The sequence below is a fragment of the Benincasa hispida genome, chromosome 11 (genome assembly GCF_009727055.1).
Source record: "Benincasa hispida cultivar B227 chromosome 11, ASM972705v1, whole genome shotgun sequence".
Classification (NCBI taxonomy): domain Eukaryota; kingdom Viridiplantae; phylum Streptophyta; class Magnoliopsida; order Cucurbitales; family Cucurbitaceae; genus Benincasa; species Benincasa hispida.
This window is the reverse complement of record NC_052359.1, coordinates 44,121,781-44,140,062: the sequence shown is the minus strand read 5'-3', so window position 1 is coordinate 44,140,062 and position 18,282 is coordinate 44,121,781. Positions and strand designations below refer to the sequence as shown.

At 32.2% G+C, this 18,282-nt stretch overlaps 1 protein-coding gene across 3 annotated transcripts; it reads right to left on the bottom strand.

Annotated features, from left to right (window-relative positions):
- Positions 1 to 6,777: 6,777 nt before the first annotated feature.
- LOC120091267 (WD repeat-containing protein 55) lies at positions 6,778 to 17,539 on the bottom strand. 3 transcript variants are annotated; one of them, XM_039049221.1, is made up of 17 exons: positions 17,364 to 17,539; positions 17,153 to 17,174; positions 16,862 to 16,999; positions 16,745 to 16,777; positions 16,476 to 16,540; positions 16,271 to 16,358; positions 16,101 to 16,173; positions 13,656 to 13,762; positions 12,822 to 12,864; positions 12,575 to 12,631; positions 11,364 to 11,440; positions 11,145 to 11,193; positions 11,004 to 11,050; positions 10,819 to 10,892; positions 10,605 to 10,660; positions 8,167 to 8,261; positions 6,778 to 7,119 (listed from the first exon to the last, which is right to left on the bottom strand). In XM_039049221.1, exons 3-17 carry the CDS (start codon positions 16,954 to 16,956, stop codon positions 7,113 to 7,115), a joined length of 966 nt encoding a protein of 321 aa, XP_038905149.1. In that variant the 5' UTR covers positions 16,957 to 16,999; positions 17,153 to 17,174; positions 17,364 to 17,539; the 3' UTR covers positions 6,778 to 7,112. The 3 variants fall into 3 exon arrangements, with proteins under 3 accessions (XP_038905149.1, XP_038905148.1, XP_038905147.1); XM_039049220.1 differs by lacking the exon at positions 17,153 to 17,174; XM_039049219.1 differs by lacking the exon at positions 17,153 to 17,174 and having other exon boundaries at positions 16,862 to 17,108; positions 17,364 to 17,537.
- Between the last annotated feature and the right edge of the window lie 743 nt (positions 17,540 to 18,282).

The following is an 18,282-nucleotide window of genomic DNA, read 5'->3' as shown; positions in this document are numbered from 1 at the left end:
TCAAATCTAAGAGATCAGTATCAATAAGCTCCCGAATTGGAAGACAATTGTCGATAATAGACCTAAGAGATCCTATTCATTTTTAAAGTTTGCGGTGTTCTGATCCCCATGAAACAACCCTCTGAATGAGTGATTGCTCCCAGGGTGACTCACAGGCAGAACATGAGAATCTCACAGTGCAACCTAATGGAAGAGTCTGTAGGATACATTTGATACACATTCTTCACCCATGAACTACTTCCCCTATTCACCTTGCTATTGACCCATGCAAATACTTTCTGAATGGAGATCACCCTAAGGTAACTCGAAACCGAGCCTGAATCTCATGGTATGAACTCTTAGGGACGTGAGAGCTAAAAATAATATATCGCATATATTATTAATCTCCCACTAATGTGTTCTATTTTTTTGGGTAAAAATTCACTTAGGTATATTCTGGCTAATAAATACAACTTAAGTCTAGGTGTTTATCCAAATATAACATTTATATTTGGATTTAACCTATGATGTCTAAGTGATAAACTAATTTATTACCTCACAATGCTCACGCATGCTCATAAAACCAGGTTAACAACACTCACCGACTAAAATCCCCAGGTAGCAGGTGCTCCGTAAACCATCAATTTAAGTACCTTCAGACTTAGATATGATTTAGTCTGGGTTTGTTTGTAGCCAAAGTATTACAAGATAACATCCTATCTTAACTATTTAAAACAAGTTACCAGTTGTTAACTAGGTGAGCATGCATGTTATCTTTGTTATAGATTTTTAAATGACTAGTTGATTTTATAACTTTTATAACTTAGACATTCATCCATAACATACATCATGAATTTTATAATTTAATATAACAAATTATATTAAAACTCATGAAATTCTAAGCATGCAAATTATATTATAACACTTATAAGATACAACATACGTTTCATATATTTATATAACAATTTATATGAATACTCATGAAATTCTAAGCATGCAAATTATATTATAAAACTTATAACATACTTTTTAATGCATGCAACATGTTATCCTATGGTGGGGTTTTAAATCTATATGACATACTTTATGACAATCAAGATTAATATAATTAATATATACATTCATAATGCATAATTAATAAAACACACTAAAGTAGACCGATTTTGGCATCCTTGGCAAATAAACAACTAAATTATTACAATAAAAATTCAGAAACAGTTTTGAACCACTTCCAAACACTTCAAACCGGCCAACCAGCTTAAAAACCTTGAATCAGACCTTTAAAGCTTGAAAAGCAGGCTGAACTGGCTAAAAAAATTGAATCAGTCTGCACAGTCCAAAAAAACTGCTTGAAACATAGCTTGTGTCTTGCTCCGATTTCTTCAAATTATAACCCAATATCAACTCTAATGACTCTAGAGAAATTACATACTTTCTTCACACATTAAAACCAGTGATTATAATATTTACAATCAAATCGAAGCTTTAAAAAAATACCAAAATTGTAATATATCCATTTTAGCCACCACACTTTCATCTCATGAAATAACATCCACCAAGTTAAAATTAATGCAAATTGAGTGCCTAAAACATGTTCTGATACAAATTCTAAGAACAAACAACGTGCATGTAGAAACAATTTAGATCTTAAGCACTCTAAATTTCATTAATTTTAAAGATAAAACATGTATGCAAATAACTTTGAAATTAAGGTTTGAGTTACAATCTTTGTAGCTCCAAATTGACCACCAATTTTGCTGAATCCCCTCACAGACTAGCTATGAACCACCACGAGGGTCTTTTCGACTATTCTACGGCCTTAGAACGGGATAGTGGGATCCAGTGAGTGATTAAATTAGGGATGAATTTATAATAGAAATTGAGAGAGAATTGAGGACTTAAATTCTAAAACTCTTTTAAAGCCTCTAGGTTGCCAAGAAGAATTTATTTTTCAACTAACTTGAAAATCACCAAATGGCCAAGAAATTTAATCTTTATCAAAGAATCCTATTTATAGAGCAATTACATACAATTTATGCAAAATTGAGTTAACCAAATTTTGACACTTCAAAATGCACTCAACTTAGTGGGATAAGTGGCATTTTATGGAATCAACACTTTACCAAATGAATTACTCACTAATTCACTAAAAGTTGGATTTTTCCACTAAAAATCATTCTTTGATCTTTCCACTAAGTGAAGTCAACACTTTGACTTTTGATTATTTTCAAGTTAACATTTGACTTAATCAAATTTTAATTAAATACAGTTTTATTGAAATTTTTCACTTAGTGAAATCAACTTTTGACCTTTGACCTTCAAAACTTAGTGAAATCAACATTTGACTTTGACCAACTTTGATTAATTTCATTTAATTCAAAATTAATTTTAAATTAAATTAATAGTAAATAATTCATTAAATAATTTAATTAATTTAATTTAATTTAATATTCAATTATTAAATCCAGCACTAATTCCGATGAATTCTTATTCATAGTTTTGATATTTAAAAATCTTATTTAAATATCTCAAACTCTCTCTTCATCATTCAATTCCCAATTGAATGATGTGTTGTTAAATATATGCATATATTTAACACTTATTCCCTTAAGTATTTACATTTGGGTCAAAATTACCATTTTACCCCTCTAGTACATCTTGCTTCTTAAGTCTCCATTTATCTACTAATGAACAATTGGCTTATGGTCCTACCAATAAACCGAGTCATTCTCAGTCATAGAGAGGGTGGGACCCCTTGTTTAAGACTAGGAATCAGTACTTAAGGGAACAACCTATCTACTAACCCTAAAATTGAGTAGGAGTGAACTCCATACTGCAGGACTATGTCTCCAGCTATCTACCCGATCTTATCCTTAAAATGGGAGGATTATTGAGTGACAATGTTGAGCCACTCCCACCCATGCAGATTAAAGGATAATCCGAATAAACAGGAGTTCATGGTTAGCTCAAGATTAAGATTGAGTTACCTTAGGTTATCGAAATGAAATAGTCAGTTTTAACAGTAAACGGCGTTATAAGAAAAGTGACTATTTAATGGTATGGTCTCATAGAAACATCTTTTGCATAGGATGTCCCACTCGCATGTCTCTACATAAACAAAGGATCACATCGTTTGTCTTAAATATAAAGTGGGTCGAATCCATAGTATTTTCAGAATAAGGTACCCAACCCTATCCCTATACTTATAGACCGTTTTGGCTATATACTCAAACTTGATCCACTTTTATGTCTCTACATAAAGTTCAATTATCCATGTTATAACCAAGGGCTCGTTAGTTTATTGGATTTAGGCTTAGCAAGTGCAATTTACATATTCAATAACAATTTTACTAAATATATCTCAATAATACATTTATTGCAAAATAAAATATGTTTAATGTTTACAAACTGCGAGTTTTAGGACATACAACCCAACAGGATCAGGGTTTAGATTATACAATAATAAGTTTGGAATATTAATTGATACAACTACTAAAGTTTGGGAGTAAAAATATATCAAATACGTGAAAATCATCCATACGGGAAGGATGAGAGGGTGACATATGCATTTATATCTATTTCAATTAATGTTTGAAAGTAATTTTTAATCTATTAAAATCACTTTTGGCATGTTCAAAATCACTTTAAAATATATTTTTTAATTAGTCAAAATTAATTTAAAGAGTAAATTGATATTTTCATTATATCATAAAACAATGGTTGAAACATAAGAAACAAAGCAGCAAAACATCTCTCATGTGAATCATATAACCAACAAAAAAATTTACCTATTAATAAGTGTAAAATATTTATTTGTTAATTTAAATATATCTTTTATGGTATTATAATTTTTTTTCAAAATTATCCATCACATCAAAAAGTTTCAATATTTCCATCATTTTCATAAAATCGTGATTCCAACATTTTCATCCACGTCGAAATTTTAAACTTGAGATAGATTGACAAAAATGTTGACTTTAAGAATAATTGCAAATATACATTCTCTAAGAGATCATAGCCTCATACCCTTTTAATAACCGTCAACTTTTCATCGTTTTTAGATGAATCTTTAAATTTTTAGCTAAATTCAAAAAATACAAATAAATTTTAAAAGATTTTAATTCTCAAAGTTTAGTACGAATTCTTAGAACATTCTTATGGAAAGAAAAATTCTTATAAATAGAAAAATCTTTAAAATATTTACACTTTATAACAAAAAGTTCAAAAAATAAAGTACTTTTGGAACATTATAAATCGATAGGTTTAAAAGTAGCATTTATAAATCTATTTTTCAAAAATTAAAAGTAAAGATCCTTAAAACGAAATGGTGTTAAACGAGCCTTATCAATCCCCTTGGTATTTTGACAATATGAAAATACTAATAAAGGTATATCTAAAATATTATAGTAACTACATAAGGATCACTTGACTATAGAGGGAGTGAGTTTTTGAGCTCTCCTAGGTCCTACTATTAGAGTAGTTTGTTTTTTAAAAATATAGATAATTAGAATCTTTAAATTTCTAAAATTATATACGCCAAAATTTTGTCTTTATTTTGTAAGAATATATATAGAACATACGTAATATATACTTATAAAAAGAGTAAAAAAAAATAATCAAATAAATATGAGAATTTGGAAAATAAGTCTCAAGAGGACATCCTAAACTCTCGATATACCTACGGTAAAGTATTCTAGGATGTCCAAAAATCTCTATGTTATGACATCTTACAGACCGTAGAAAAAACTCTTTATTTCCTTTTATCTCTATTAATACTATACATCCTACGTTTTTTTTTTTAGGTACCAAAGTGGAAATTCAAACCCTCAATCTTAGATGATGCTTCAAGCTATACTCAAATTAGACTCTTTGAATCATACCTTTCGAGGCAAGAAACGATTGCAAAAATCACTGATCAACACAATTTGAATGATAAAGACTTGCTTTTCTTTCTATTTCTTACAATAATATTGTCCTTAATTTTTGTTGGCTCAAAAGCGCATTATTATTTGTTTAGAGCAAGAATTAAAAAAAAATGCAATTTGGGGAAGTTAAAAAAGTAACAAAGTCATACTTTTTAGGGATTGTTTGGGGCCCAACATAAGATAGTATAACATGGGCTGGTATATCATCTCAGTATTTGGGGGCTCATTATCCTATCTCACCGATTTGAATTTTTTGTGGGCCCATTTTCCTTCCGTGTTTAGTATTTCACGGTTTCATTTTCCTCCACGTATCGTATGTGTTTCATTTTCCTTCTACTTCACACTTGAACATACTCGATCATGTTTGATCATACTCGGTCATACTCGATCATATTTGTTCATACTCGATCATGCTTGAACATACTCGATCATTTAAACTCGATCGTGTTTGAACATACTTGATCTTACTCGATCATTCATACTCGATCATGCTTGAACATACTTGATCATACTCGATCGTATTTGTTCATACTCGATCATGCTTGAACATACTCGATCATACTTGATCGTTTATACTCGATCATGATTGAACATACTCAATCTCGATCGTTCATGCTTGATCATATTCGATCATAGCATAATTGAACTCGATGCTTTTTATTCCTCGATGAAGATATATTTATATATCATATAATAATGTAAAAAGACCAGAAAGGGTATAACAGAAACTTCAATAACATAATGGTATCACTAATATCTAACTAATCAGTTTTATATCTAATACCAACTATGTTTTTTTCTAAATATGCAACATATTGATGAGACTATTTTGTTTCTTGTTTCATTGTTAATATTGTGTCTTGTTTTGTGTCTTACTCTTCAAATTTTCAATTTCATTTTTAATCCTACCATATTTTAATTTTCCAGTCATGTTTAATTTCAAATTTTCGTTTTCAATTTCATGCCTTGTTTTGATTTTCCAACCATGTTTAATTTCAAATTTTTCTAAACATGAGACCTATTGTTTCATTCTTAATATTGAATATTGAATTGTGTTAATCCTATTTATTAATTTTTTTTTTTTGCACGTTTTCAATATTATACATTATTAATTACTTCATTTATTAAACTATCAACCAACTTTAGTAATAACTGTTCTAATTGTTTGCTGATTTTATTGACTGTTCTAATTGTTTACTGATTTTATTCCACTTGCGTATTTTCACAACCCATTCAACCACCTCAACCAATTATTAATTGGATTTGAGTTCATTTACCTATGATGGATGCAAATTTTTCTAAGCAAGTTATAAAATGATCATGTATAAGGCCATCAAATTATGTAAAAAAAATTTAGGAGACTGAATTTAATGAATTTCATATCCATTCTAAATTGACACTATTTGTAAAACCATTTGACTTTCTTTAATAAGAAGTTTGGAATGATTAATATAAAATTGAACTATATATCATATCCTGATATTAGGAAGAATAAAAAAATGCAATCAATATTTTATTCCAAATAGGATGAATACAAGAATTGAATTATAAGATTTATAAAAAAAAAAAAAAAAACTATAGTATTCATACAGACAAATTATTACATAGTACAAAAACTTAACTAGATAGCACTGACATATGAATCACACCCAAACCCAGACATAACTCTGCACACTCAAACATGTATATCAACTCAAACATAACAATTTTACACACCTAAACACAGACATTTCAACTCAGACATAACAACTCTGCACACTCAAACACAGACATAATAACTCTACACACCCAAACACATACATCAGAACTTCCCAAACATCAGAATACTCCAAATATCAGAACTCTTCACATCCTATATCATCTCAACGCCCCATAAAAAAATGCTTCCGGCTGTCTAAGTTTGAACTAAACAATAGTAATACCAAATCCAAATAAAACACAACTTGCATATCTTTTAACAGATTCTAGGAGAAAATCAACAATCACTTGTTGGCACCATATCAAAAAAAGAGCAGCATAATAACAAATTATGTCCACTTTTTCAGATCATATAAATTGATACTATCCTAAATGAGAATAAGAATGGGGGCAAAAATTTTGTAATGAAGTCTTCAGAGTTTAACATGTGAAGAGGGTAAAGCCAATATACAAAATGACAATTTGTTCTCGAACTATTTGTTCGGTTTTTTGCCTTGGATCTTCTTTCTCCTAGTCCCTGCAAAGAGTAGAAGATTGAAGTTAAAAACATAAGAGAACACAAAAAGTACAAATAACAGCAGACAACATTACACACACATATATAGAAAATATCAATTTACACTCCCAAACCACAGAGGTTGTATGAAAAGTACAAATAACAGCAGACTGTAACATTACACACATATATAGAAAATATCAATTTACACCCCCAAACCACGAGAGTTTCAATTTAAATTCTAAACTTTATATCAATTTAAACCTTAAACTTTCGAAAGTGTATAATTTTGTTTGACAAATATCATGTGAAACTTAAAGTTTGTGTCTAATAAACTCCTAAATTTATAAGTGAATCAATTTAAACTATTCGTTATTATTACCTTTAAAAACTGTCCATGCAACAATTCTCACACGTATAGCCTTCTTCAAATGTCAATTTTCTAAAATGGACAATTGGACTTGATGCGTGAATAGTTCTTAAAGAAAATTAGAGTCTAAATCGATTCACTTAAAAGTTTAGGGGTTTAATTGATATAACTATAAGTACCACGTAATGTTTTTCCCAATAACATTAAGGAGGGAGTTAATTGATGCATTTACAAAAGTTCAGATTTAAATTGATACAATTATTAGTAAAGAATTTTAATCGATACAATTTTCAAAGTTTACGGGTCCGATATGTGTCCTATAAGATCATTTTAGATGTAACAGAATCAGGAAGCCAACAATTCATCACCCATCAATTTTTTCTAGTTGAGGAGAGAACCCCAATTTGTGGCTTCACCATATCATTAATTATATCACCTAGTTTGAACTTCAAACAAGGATAGTTTCAGAAAATCCTCTTTCTCTCTCTTAATAGGAGGGAGGAAGGAAGGAGGGGAAGAAAAAAAAAAAAAAAAAAAAAGGAGAGGAAACGCAACCATCAGTTTAATTGGTTCATTTCATAAGAATTAAGCCTTCATTTATTCTATTAGCAAATTGAAGCTACCACCTAAACCAAGCAAAATCTTTTAAAGCCAAACTGTTGTTTCAATTTAAATCCAAATCCAAATGTGGGGCTTACGTGAAAGTAAATATGTTGTCACTGGCTCTTGCATCAACCGTGGCCCGACCATTTAAAGCGTTTCCAGAACTTTGCAACAAATCCATATCCCACAGCTGCGCAAACAATAAGACAAAGATAGAAGTCTTATAAGTCATAAAAATTAAAGCGGAAAAATACCGTTACAATCGAGGTTTGAAGACATGTGAATCCATATGTACCTCAAAGTAGACAACAAGATTATGGAAGAACCATTCCAACATATTTCTTAGGCCTCCCAATTACTGGAAATTTTATATATNCCCCGTCAACCGACCTTGTTCAAAATCTGCGATGGCTGGAGCTGCACTCTTCAAGTCTTCGGCCCGCTCCCAACTGATCTCTTCGTCGGGGAGATCCTTCCATTTCACTAAGAACTCTGTCAGTTCTCGTCTGGGTCTTCCAAGACGGCGCGTACGTTTATCCAGGATTTGTGCAACTTCTTTCTCAGCAGAACTCTTCATCGTGACCGGTGGGCGCCTTAGCATGTTTCCCTGTTCATCCTCGGGATCGGGATGATAGGGCTTCAGGATACTCACATGGATGACAGGATGAATCTTCATCCATGAGGGTAACTGAACCCTATATGAGGTTCTCCCGACCTTCTCAATTACCTCCACTGGACCTTCATATTTCCTTACTAGCCGTTGGTCTCTCTAGCCTCGGAAACGAAACTGTTCCGGTCGTAGCTTGATCAGGACCTTGTCCCCAGCTTGAAACTCAAGGGCCCTCCGCTTCTTATCAGCCCACTTCTTCATCCTCTTCGATGCTCTTTCTAGGTAGGCGCGAGCGATCTCAGAGGTTTTGCTCCACTCTTTAGTGAAGTTATGTGCCTGAGGACTTTTGCCTGCATAAGGGTGGTTTTCTTTTCTTTTTCTTAAGGGTGGTTACACACCGCCCCCTTCAAAAGGTTTTATTTTTATTAGTTTTTTTTTTTAAAGAAAACTAGACTAGTATAATATGTTTTCTTTTCTTTTTCTTTATTTTTTTTTTCTAAACAACACAACTCCACAATATAAAATATTTGGTAGGTTAGACTTATTATGTTAGAATTTGAAATGAAGAAATTTGAGATAGAAAAAAAAAATTAAAATAGGACAATATATTTTTTTATAAAAAGAAATATATAGATAACTCTTTGTCGTGGTTGTAGTAATAGAAGAACTTTGCAAAGTTATTTAGCTTTCATAATTGAAGGTGAATGATAAATTTTATTTTGAAGTTTTATAAAATAATAGCACAAAACTTTCTATATTTTAATTTTTTTATAATTTAAAAGCCATCAATAAAGATGATCAAGACATAATATGACATTTATTTTCTAGAATAATTTGAGATTTTTTGTATTCAAATTTATAAATATATCTAAATGGTCGGTTTTAACTTCTTTAAGGATATATTTTTTTTAAAATTTTTTTAACTTTTGAAATTATGTACACATGCACAAACAATATTATTTTAAATTTTATGAATACATTTGATGATATATATTCAAAGAAAGTGCATTTCTAGGTATATTTAAATTTTAAAAAAAATAAATAGACAATATATTAATATTGATATTCTCTTTTAAGTTTTTTTCTTACTCTCAATTTCTCAATTTAATTATTTTTTCCTGGAAATTTTATATATATATATATATATATATATATATATCTGCCATTGTTTAGAAGTGTAAAAGTAAAAGAATTCATAAACTCTTACTTTACCCCTTGTTGGGAAGGTAGGACCAAAATGATGCCTAATTCATTTCATCATCACTAACTATTAAAGATTCATGTCATTTTTAAATATAACTTTTTAACTAGAGAGCAATGTGATGTTTCTATAGGCAGCCTTAGCCGACACCATGTACTTATGGATTTCGACTTCTTACAATACTAACAAGGGAGAAGACCTTTTTAATGAGAAACAAAGGATATCATAAAAACCAGCCCATGGTCAACAATAATAATTGTAAACATAGATGGTTGGACCAACTTACACGTCTTGAATGATATTTTATTTGACAATAGAATCCGGATAGGGATAATTATGATGGGCCTTACCCACAATTTATTTATACTCAATTAGCAAGCAAGCTCACCCCTCCCAATTCTCCTAAGAGAACTCTCTCAACAGAAATCAGCCAAAAAAAGATAACCCTCACACAACTTCTTCAGCCATATATTTTAGCCTCCCTGCCACTTTTTCAAAATTCCTTTGTGACCCCCACTACACGTCTTGTTTATTTGTTTATCATTCTTTCTTCCTTTATATGAGAAACCATACTTTCATTCAAATTAATTGAAAAACGCCAACAAAAATTTCGGTCTGGTCAGTATTTCCATTCAGCCAAGTACTGATAGTTCAATTGGGATCGAGCATAAAATCACCGTACCAAAACAGTTGGGGAGAGAGGGAGAGAGAGAGAGGCTTACCTTTACCATGTAATCATGTGAAATACTGCCGAGAAACTTCCTGTCATGGGAGAAAGCTACAAGACAAGACAAAATTGTTAAAAAAAACATGAATAGAAAAACAAAAAAGAGAAGCAGCTTATTGAGCGCTGCAGACCCAAAAAAGGCTCAAATGATATGCTGAATTAACAGTCAAAACGAAAAAAATTATCAGCCAAAACGGAAAATGTCTTACCAAGCCGCTCCACAGGGTAGTCGGAGTGTTCTGCAATTGGTTGAATTACTCTATTGGGCAATATGCCTACCAGACTAATGAAAATATCACATGAATAAGTGAACTATTTAAAGGAAAGATAGAAATACACGCTCTTCTGATATCTGGATCAAAATAGGATTGCATCTATTTATCAAAGTTCTCACCTGATGAGTCCACTCTCAGATGCAGCAATAACCCGGTCTTCATCAAGCTAAAAGGAAGGAAAGAAACAGCCGCTGTAATTGAAAGATTCCTTGAAGATATTAAAAAATGACAATACTACTAGATGTTACACAAGTTCTTACCTTCAGCAATGCATTCACAGGATTTTGAGAGGCATCAACAAAGCGATCACTGAAGAAGAATGAAGTTAAAACAAAAGAAATGAGGAACGAATCAATAAAGAAAAAGGAGATTGGGAGCATTATAATTAATACATCGAATCACAAGAATGAATTCCTGGTTTCATTAAAACGATCAGACCAATGCATCATACATATTCAAGAAAAACCATATATGTACACCTGCAGTCCTGGAAGCAACCCCATGAATATAGTAATAGAGTTCCAGTTTGCGATCCACAGATGACTTTACGTCCATTCTGACCACAGGAAAAAAAAAAACCACAAGAAATAAGAAAAAGTGAGAGAGTTAAAATTACATGTTATTTATGAACTGGAGAATGAATGTTTATTTGCACTCAGTTAGCAAATTCTTTGTGGTGGTTCAGATGCTTTCACAACAGAAGTTTAAAAAAAAATTCTAAAATTCACTTCTTCCCTCGCCATAATCTCCTAGGCGAAAATCAATGTTTTTTAAAGCTCAAGGAGCAATAAAGTGCAATAGACTCCTGGGCTTAACCGCAAGACATTGAGGGAGGGGGGAAAAAATGCATGCCTTTTTTTTGTGAAGCGCACTATATATAAAAGTAATACTTAAAGAAAAGAGGGCATAGTTGAAGTAGAAATATGAAAAAAAGACCCCTAAACACAAGAAGTTTTGCATTTAGGCTTAGTAAATTTGATATTTTTTAGTTAATAAAGAAGAAAAAACCTTAATTATTGCTATATTTTAAAAATAATGAAAAATCCCTAAGGCCCAAGGCGGGTTTCACAAAAGGCACACACTTGAGGCGTGCCTTATTTTGTGAGTCTCGCATTTTCAAGGCGAGGTGCCAAACCTGCGTCTTAAGCCTAGGTGTGCACCCGAGAAGGCTTTTTAAAACAATAGGGAAAATGTGGAGGGGCAGTGAGGAAATGAGAAAATGAAAACTTCAAATTATGAGAGATAAAAATTAATGATAAAGTATATTTTGAGCAAGAATGTTCTGCTTGCTTTTTGAATCTTTACATTAGAGAAATAAAATTGCCTAATGATTGAGGCCTATAAAAGATTTTGAAAAAAATAATAAAGGATACTCTTAACAGATTGGTTTGTCAGATTTCAATCATTGAGGTAGAAAAAGTTCTAAAAAATTTACAAAAGATGGGGTGAGAAATAAGATATCTACAAGCCCCAATGACTTCTTTTTTCTTTTTCTTTGTTTTTTTATAAGAAACAATTTATCAAATTACATATACAAAAGACTTCTCCAATTGAACAAAAGAGAACCGAAGCTATAGGAAGAAAAAAACTTGAACAATTTACATCGTCACAATGAAATAACAGCTTTCAGAAGCAAATATGTAAATGCATGTCTAGAATATGATTGATAGTCCATTATATGTAAGTCTACCTTCATGATAACAACAGATAGCAGCTCTACTTCTGAAAACTCAGATCGAGCATGGATCTGCATTCAAATAGGGCCAATCAACGTGAGAAGCAAAAGAGATTGTTTTAGTCAACTTCCAAAATGTCCAAGCAAGCTTAAATCCACATCAAAACAGCACATACGATGAAAATTTAAAATAGTAAAAGATATGGTTAACACTTAACACATTATAGTCACACAAATTACTTCATAACTTGGGATGGCTAACCTTGTTTCTTCTGAGATTGCATACAGATAGAGACCCATCTCCACTTCAAAAACCAAAAAAGAGAGGAAAAAACGTTAAAAAAGACAATAAAATCAAAGAAGAAAGTTTTGACAACATTATTGACCTAATTTTATAGTCCATGATGTAGTCAATTTCTCATTTAAATTCTTCAAATGGAAAAGAGGGTAGAATCAAGAAGATGACAAATAGGAATTCATGAAGTTGTTTCTTGAATCTGCATAAAGTTACTTTATAAGAACTTTGTAGATAAGAAACAACATTTTTATTCCTAACTTTAAGTGATCTCAAACCTACATAAATTACAAAGTTGAAATTTGAGAAAGAGAATACAAAATCATTGTCATACCCAGAAGTTTTTAAACTTAGAGGTGCACTAAACCACAACAGCCCCCCAAAGCCTAAGTCTGAGCACTAAAAAAACATGACTTATGGGCACACAATAGAAAATGTAAATATTTTTTTATATATATGAAGAAAAATAGTATTATGAATAAATGATATGAAAAGTTTAAAGAGTAGAGCTCTAATTCCAGATGGTAAGGAAAAGTGAATATTTTTTTTAAAGAACATTCATGACTTTCTCAGGTGCCAAGGACTACGCCTCAAGCACGCTTCGGCTTCATTAAGGGAATCTAGCTTTGAAGCAAGGCACAAGGAAAGAGCCTAGGCGTGTGCCTCAACACTAACCATACTTCAGTCTACGGTCTACCAAAAAAATAATCATATGGTTCAAGTTCAACAAACTTCAGAAATCTTCCTAGAACTCTTAAGATAATAAAACTGAAGTGAAATAATAGTTACGGCAAGGATTACCTTGTTGCCAAAAGCTTCATGGAATCAGATGAATAGGTCATATCTGAAATATAATCTTTATGAGCTTTGAAAGAACTGCAGCAAGAACGTTGTCTGGTATCCCATACCTTGAAAGATACATCAGTCCAGTAAAAAATTATTGGAATGCCAAAAAACACACAAAAGATGACATGGGAAAAGTATAAAATAAATAAGTATCAGCGTGAGAAGACTCATCATCGGATATCAAAGTGAGTAACTGTTATTGAGTTTCCTAATTCCTATCCAACAAAAAACTGTATTATCTTTAGCCTACCTCAACAGAAAAACACCGTAGTAGGGCTACCTGCTCACATGTTGAGTTAAATAATTTATGTTTGCAACCAATTAATTTGAATGAAGGTTAACAGTAGTGTGCTAGTATAATCTGTCATCTAAGAAACACAAACACGGATACAAATATGATAGGACACGTCAATGGGACAATTTTTAAGACAACGATACGATGTCCATTTTTCACTTTACTAGAGTCCATTTTTGTTTCAGTTTGGCCCCTTTTAATGCAAGTTGGTTTTATGTAACCTCTTGTATTCTTTCATTTCTTCTCAATGAAAGTTCAACAATTCATCCCAATTAAAAAAAAATGATGAACCTTCACAAATTTTAACCTTCTATAAATATAAGTCAAGGACATAGTTGCATAACATATAATAGTTGTATAGCATATAAAACAAATCATGTTCAAGTAAGGTCACTACTGCAATTTTTATAATATGAGAAATGGTTGGTGCTGTACCATGTGTTATCCTTGCATATGAAGCATTCCTTACGCTAAAAATATGCTCAATTAGTTTTCCCGTATCTTTTAGGGAGGCCAATCAGGCGTTAGTGAACAATATTGAGATATTTAAGTTCTCTTGCTCAGCATTGCATATTCCATCACCAGCACTTATTTTTTGATAAAAATAACCAGTTTCATTGAGAAAAAATGAAAGAATACAAGCACGGGCATACAGAAAAACTAGGCACAAAAAAAGAAGCCCAACTACAAGAAGGGCCTCCAACTATGCAAAAGAATACCTATAGAGTAGTTACAAAAGGTCTTCGAAATTCAAGCCCACATAGACACATGATAGCAAATGAGAGACCAAATCTCACTAGGATCCCCTACCTTCCCTCTAAAAGTTGTATTATTCCGCCTCCCAACAAGATCCATAAAATTGCACACGCCCCTGCAAGCCAAAGAAAGCGACCCTTCTCCCCCGCGGCGGATTGAGGAGGAACTCCTTGAACATACTCCTAGTGACCCTCTACCAAGCCACAAAAAAGTCAAATGTCTGGAAAACACTCACGATGCCAAAGGATATGATCTAGATCTTCCTCTACCTTCAGATAAAAAAGACAACAGAACGACCCAATAAGCAAGGGCAACTTCCTCGTCAACCAGTCCATCGTATTAGCACGACCGTGAAGAACTTGCCTGGTAAAAGTCCTTACTTTCCTAGGAATCTTAATCCCCCAAAGAACTGAGAAGACCGAGACACCAATAGGGAATGATCACCCAAACTATGAAGGAAAGATTTACCCGAGAACCCCTCCAAAGGACTGGACCTCTAGACTCTCACGTCCCTTCTCCCAATTATAAATAAGTGACCTTCAAGTAAAACAAGAAGAGAGGCCACATTCGACGTTTCCCTATTGGAAAGAGAACGACGGAAACTGAACAAAGAAGAACACGAGCTCCCAGACCACAAGAAAATCAGCAATAAAGTGGTTTTTAAGAAAAGATAAATGATATAGTCTTGGAATAAAGCACAAAGAGGACTCTCCCCCACCCAATGGTCTTCCCAAAAATAAGACGATTAATCCTAATTGTCACAAGTTCATTAACACTAACTATGTGTCCTTTGTTCTATAACCATTTATGACAAGAACCATGCTGTAAATGTTCAGTGCTTCTCTTCAAAGGATGGGCAATCTAGTATACTACATACAACAATGCAAGTTCATTGATTGTCAATCCATAATTCACTCCTACATTAAGCACGTGAAGTTGGACTAACTGTCTCTTTCATGCATTTATTACTTCTAACTATCACCTCAGTCCAAATCAAAGGGTTGATGCTAGTGAGGTATCATATCTTAGCCTGCATCAAAAATTAAGTCACTTTGGCAATCCTCGTTACTAACTAATTTAAGGAAATCATTTGTAGTTCTATCTAACTTTGGCACTTTCCTAATACCAAGTCAACAGTAGTAGTTTGTTAAAGTGGTTCATTTCTCAATGCCACTTCAATAGGCAATAATAAATTTCTGTTGTTTAGTATCTCCTCCAAAAGAAATTCAGTTCCTCATCGAGCTGAAATGCTCTCTTTAATTTTTTCGCTTTTCCATATCAGTTATATCTTCAAAGCATAGAGGAAACATAAAATTAGAAAATAGAGAAGATAACGACAAGAAAAGGACCTTGATGCGCCCATTGTCATCTCCTGAAGCAATGGTTTCTGGGGTTATGTTGATCAATTTACTGACTGCTTCACTGTAGAAAAAAGTGAACTACCATATTACTCAATCTTATATTTCATTGGATATGCATGAAGATAGACAAACGGAAAACAGAAGGAAAGAAACTTCACTCATGTGCATCTTCAAGACGAGCAATAACAGAACCAGTCTCCACGTCCGTAGAGAGAATGGAATGGTCTGATGAACCTGTCAAAATTGCTGATATACAGACAATAAACCGATCATTTAAAGGTCGAAAACACCAACAATTTTTGCCAAAGGAAGTAAAAATAAAAAGGAAAATAAAAGCAAGCAAAAAAGAGAATTAAGCAATACCACGTCCGTCATTGATGAATCTAACAGCTCTGCAAGATTCGACATGCGCACGAACTTTAAAGAGCCTAAGGTAGACAGAAAAGTTTAAACGAGCATGAATATACCACTTATACTGTAGGTTAAAGGATTTCATATAAATTTGTGCAAGATGAAGAGTTCTATCTCTTGTTCAAAAAAAATAAATATACTACTCATACTGTAGGTTACAGGAGTCCAAATAAATTTGTGCAAAGTGCATATAGGGGGAAGAAGACCAACGGTTATCCTACCTTTGGGGTAAAGCATTTGCATCATAACGGTACCTGCAAAGACGAACTTAGAATTTAATAAGTGATTGAAGAAAATTAAAATGGAAAATAAAATAGAAAACATGAAAGAGAAAGTACAAGTGGAGATTGCCCCCGATCACACCAGCTGCAACCAACTGGTCGGATGGATGGAAGTCCAAGTCGAAAGGAATGTCTGCAAGGTTTATTTCCATGCCTGTATTTCTAACACTCTGGTCGTATCAACGCAATGGGAGTCTGTAATAAGAGAGAGAGAGTCCCCGTTCGGAACCTCTAAAGTTCAAAGGCAAGCGACACTGCTGTGGCTATGAGAGGCGGATATAGAGTATAATTCGACAAAGAAAATCTGACATGAAAAATCACAACAACAGTTGTACAAAACGAACTCACAGTGAGAAGATATAGAGAATTCCTGAAAAAGAAAGCGACAAACTATGGATGGAACGAATTGTTTGAATTCAGCGATGTGCAATCAATTTAAAAGCTCATGAAAACCAACTATAATGTCCAAATCAAAACTTCCACTTTCTTTCGTCAAAGAAACTGTAGTTTGAGTCATTCAGGAGAGAAAAGAAAATCTAAACGGAGAATGAGAAAATACCAGTATGAAGCGAGTTGAAAACCAGGGCAAACCACCAGCAGGGAGGCGGCGACGGCGGCGACACTGAGCTGCTAAAAAGGGGAGGGAAGTCGGGTGGAGCACGTGAGATGGATTGGAAGAAGAAACAGTGCTGCCGTATAACGTAGGGTTTTTGCCTTCGTTTTCTTTTTTCTTTTTTTCTTTTCTTTTCTCTTTTTTTTTTTTTTTTTTTTGGAAATAAAACAATTTTAACTTATAAATTTGTGAAAGTTTCACTTTGATCCATTTAATCCTTTAACTATTAAAAACAAAATAACAATAATAATAATAATAACAACAACAACTTAGCTATTAATATTTTAAAATATCTTTTTTTTTTTTGTGGTCATTACTTTTGAGTCGACAATTTGTTAGTTACTAGTTTGTATGGGTTGCATGTATTTTGTAAATTCAAAATAGAAGTTTTAAGATATGATTTACGTATAAAAGTTTTTAAATTAAATTGATTGAAGAAAATAATTTTGGATTAAATTTAAATTTATAAGTAATTAACTAATTATATGTATCTATTTATACTTCTATATCTATATATTTATTATTTGGATATATCTATCTATTTATTATTTAGAGATGTTGGAGAGAAATTTTTTATTTTTCTTTTCCGTTTAATTAATGAATATAGTGATATCTTAGATTTAAAGAAAAAAATTGAAAAAATAAAATAAAATGTTGTCTCTAATTAACGTTAAGAAAAAAAAAGGGTTCTAAATTAATCTCATGTTATCCAAAGAAAAAAAAATGCATGTATGGATTTTAGATTTTATTATTTTTATCTAAAATTTGCATTAAAAGAGAGAACAATTTTTAAAAATCGCATGGTATCTAAAAACATAGCCTTCATATTAAATGATATTTATCATAAATCAACTGCTTTTGTTTA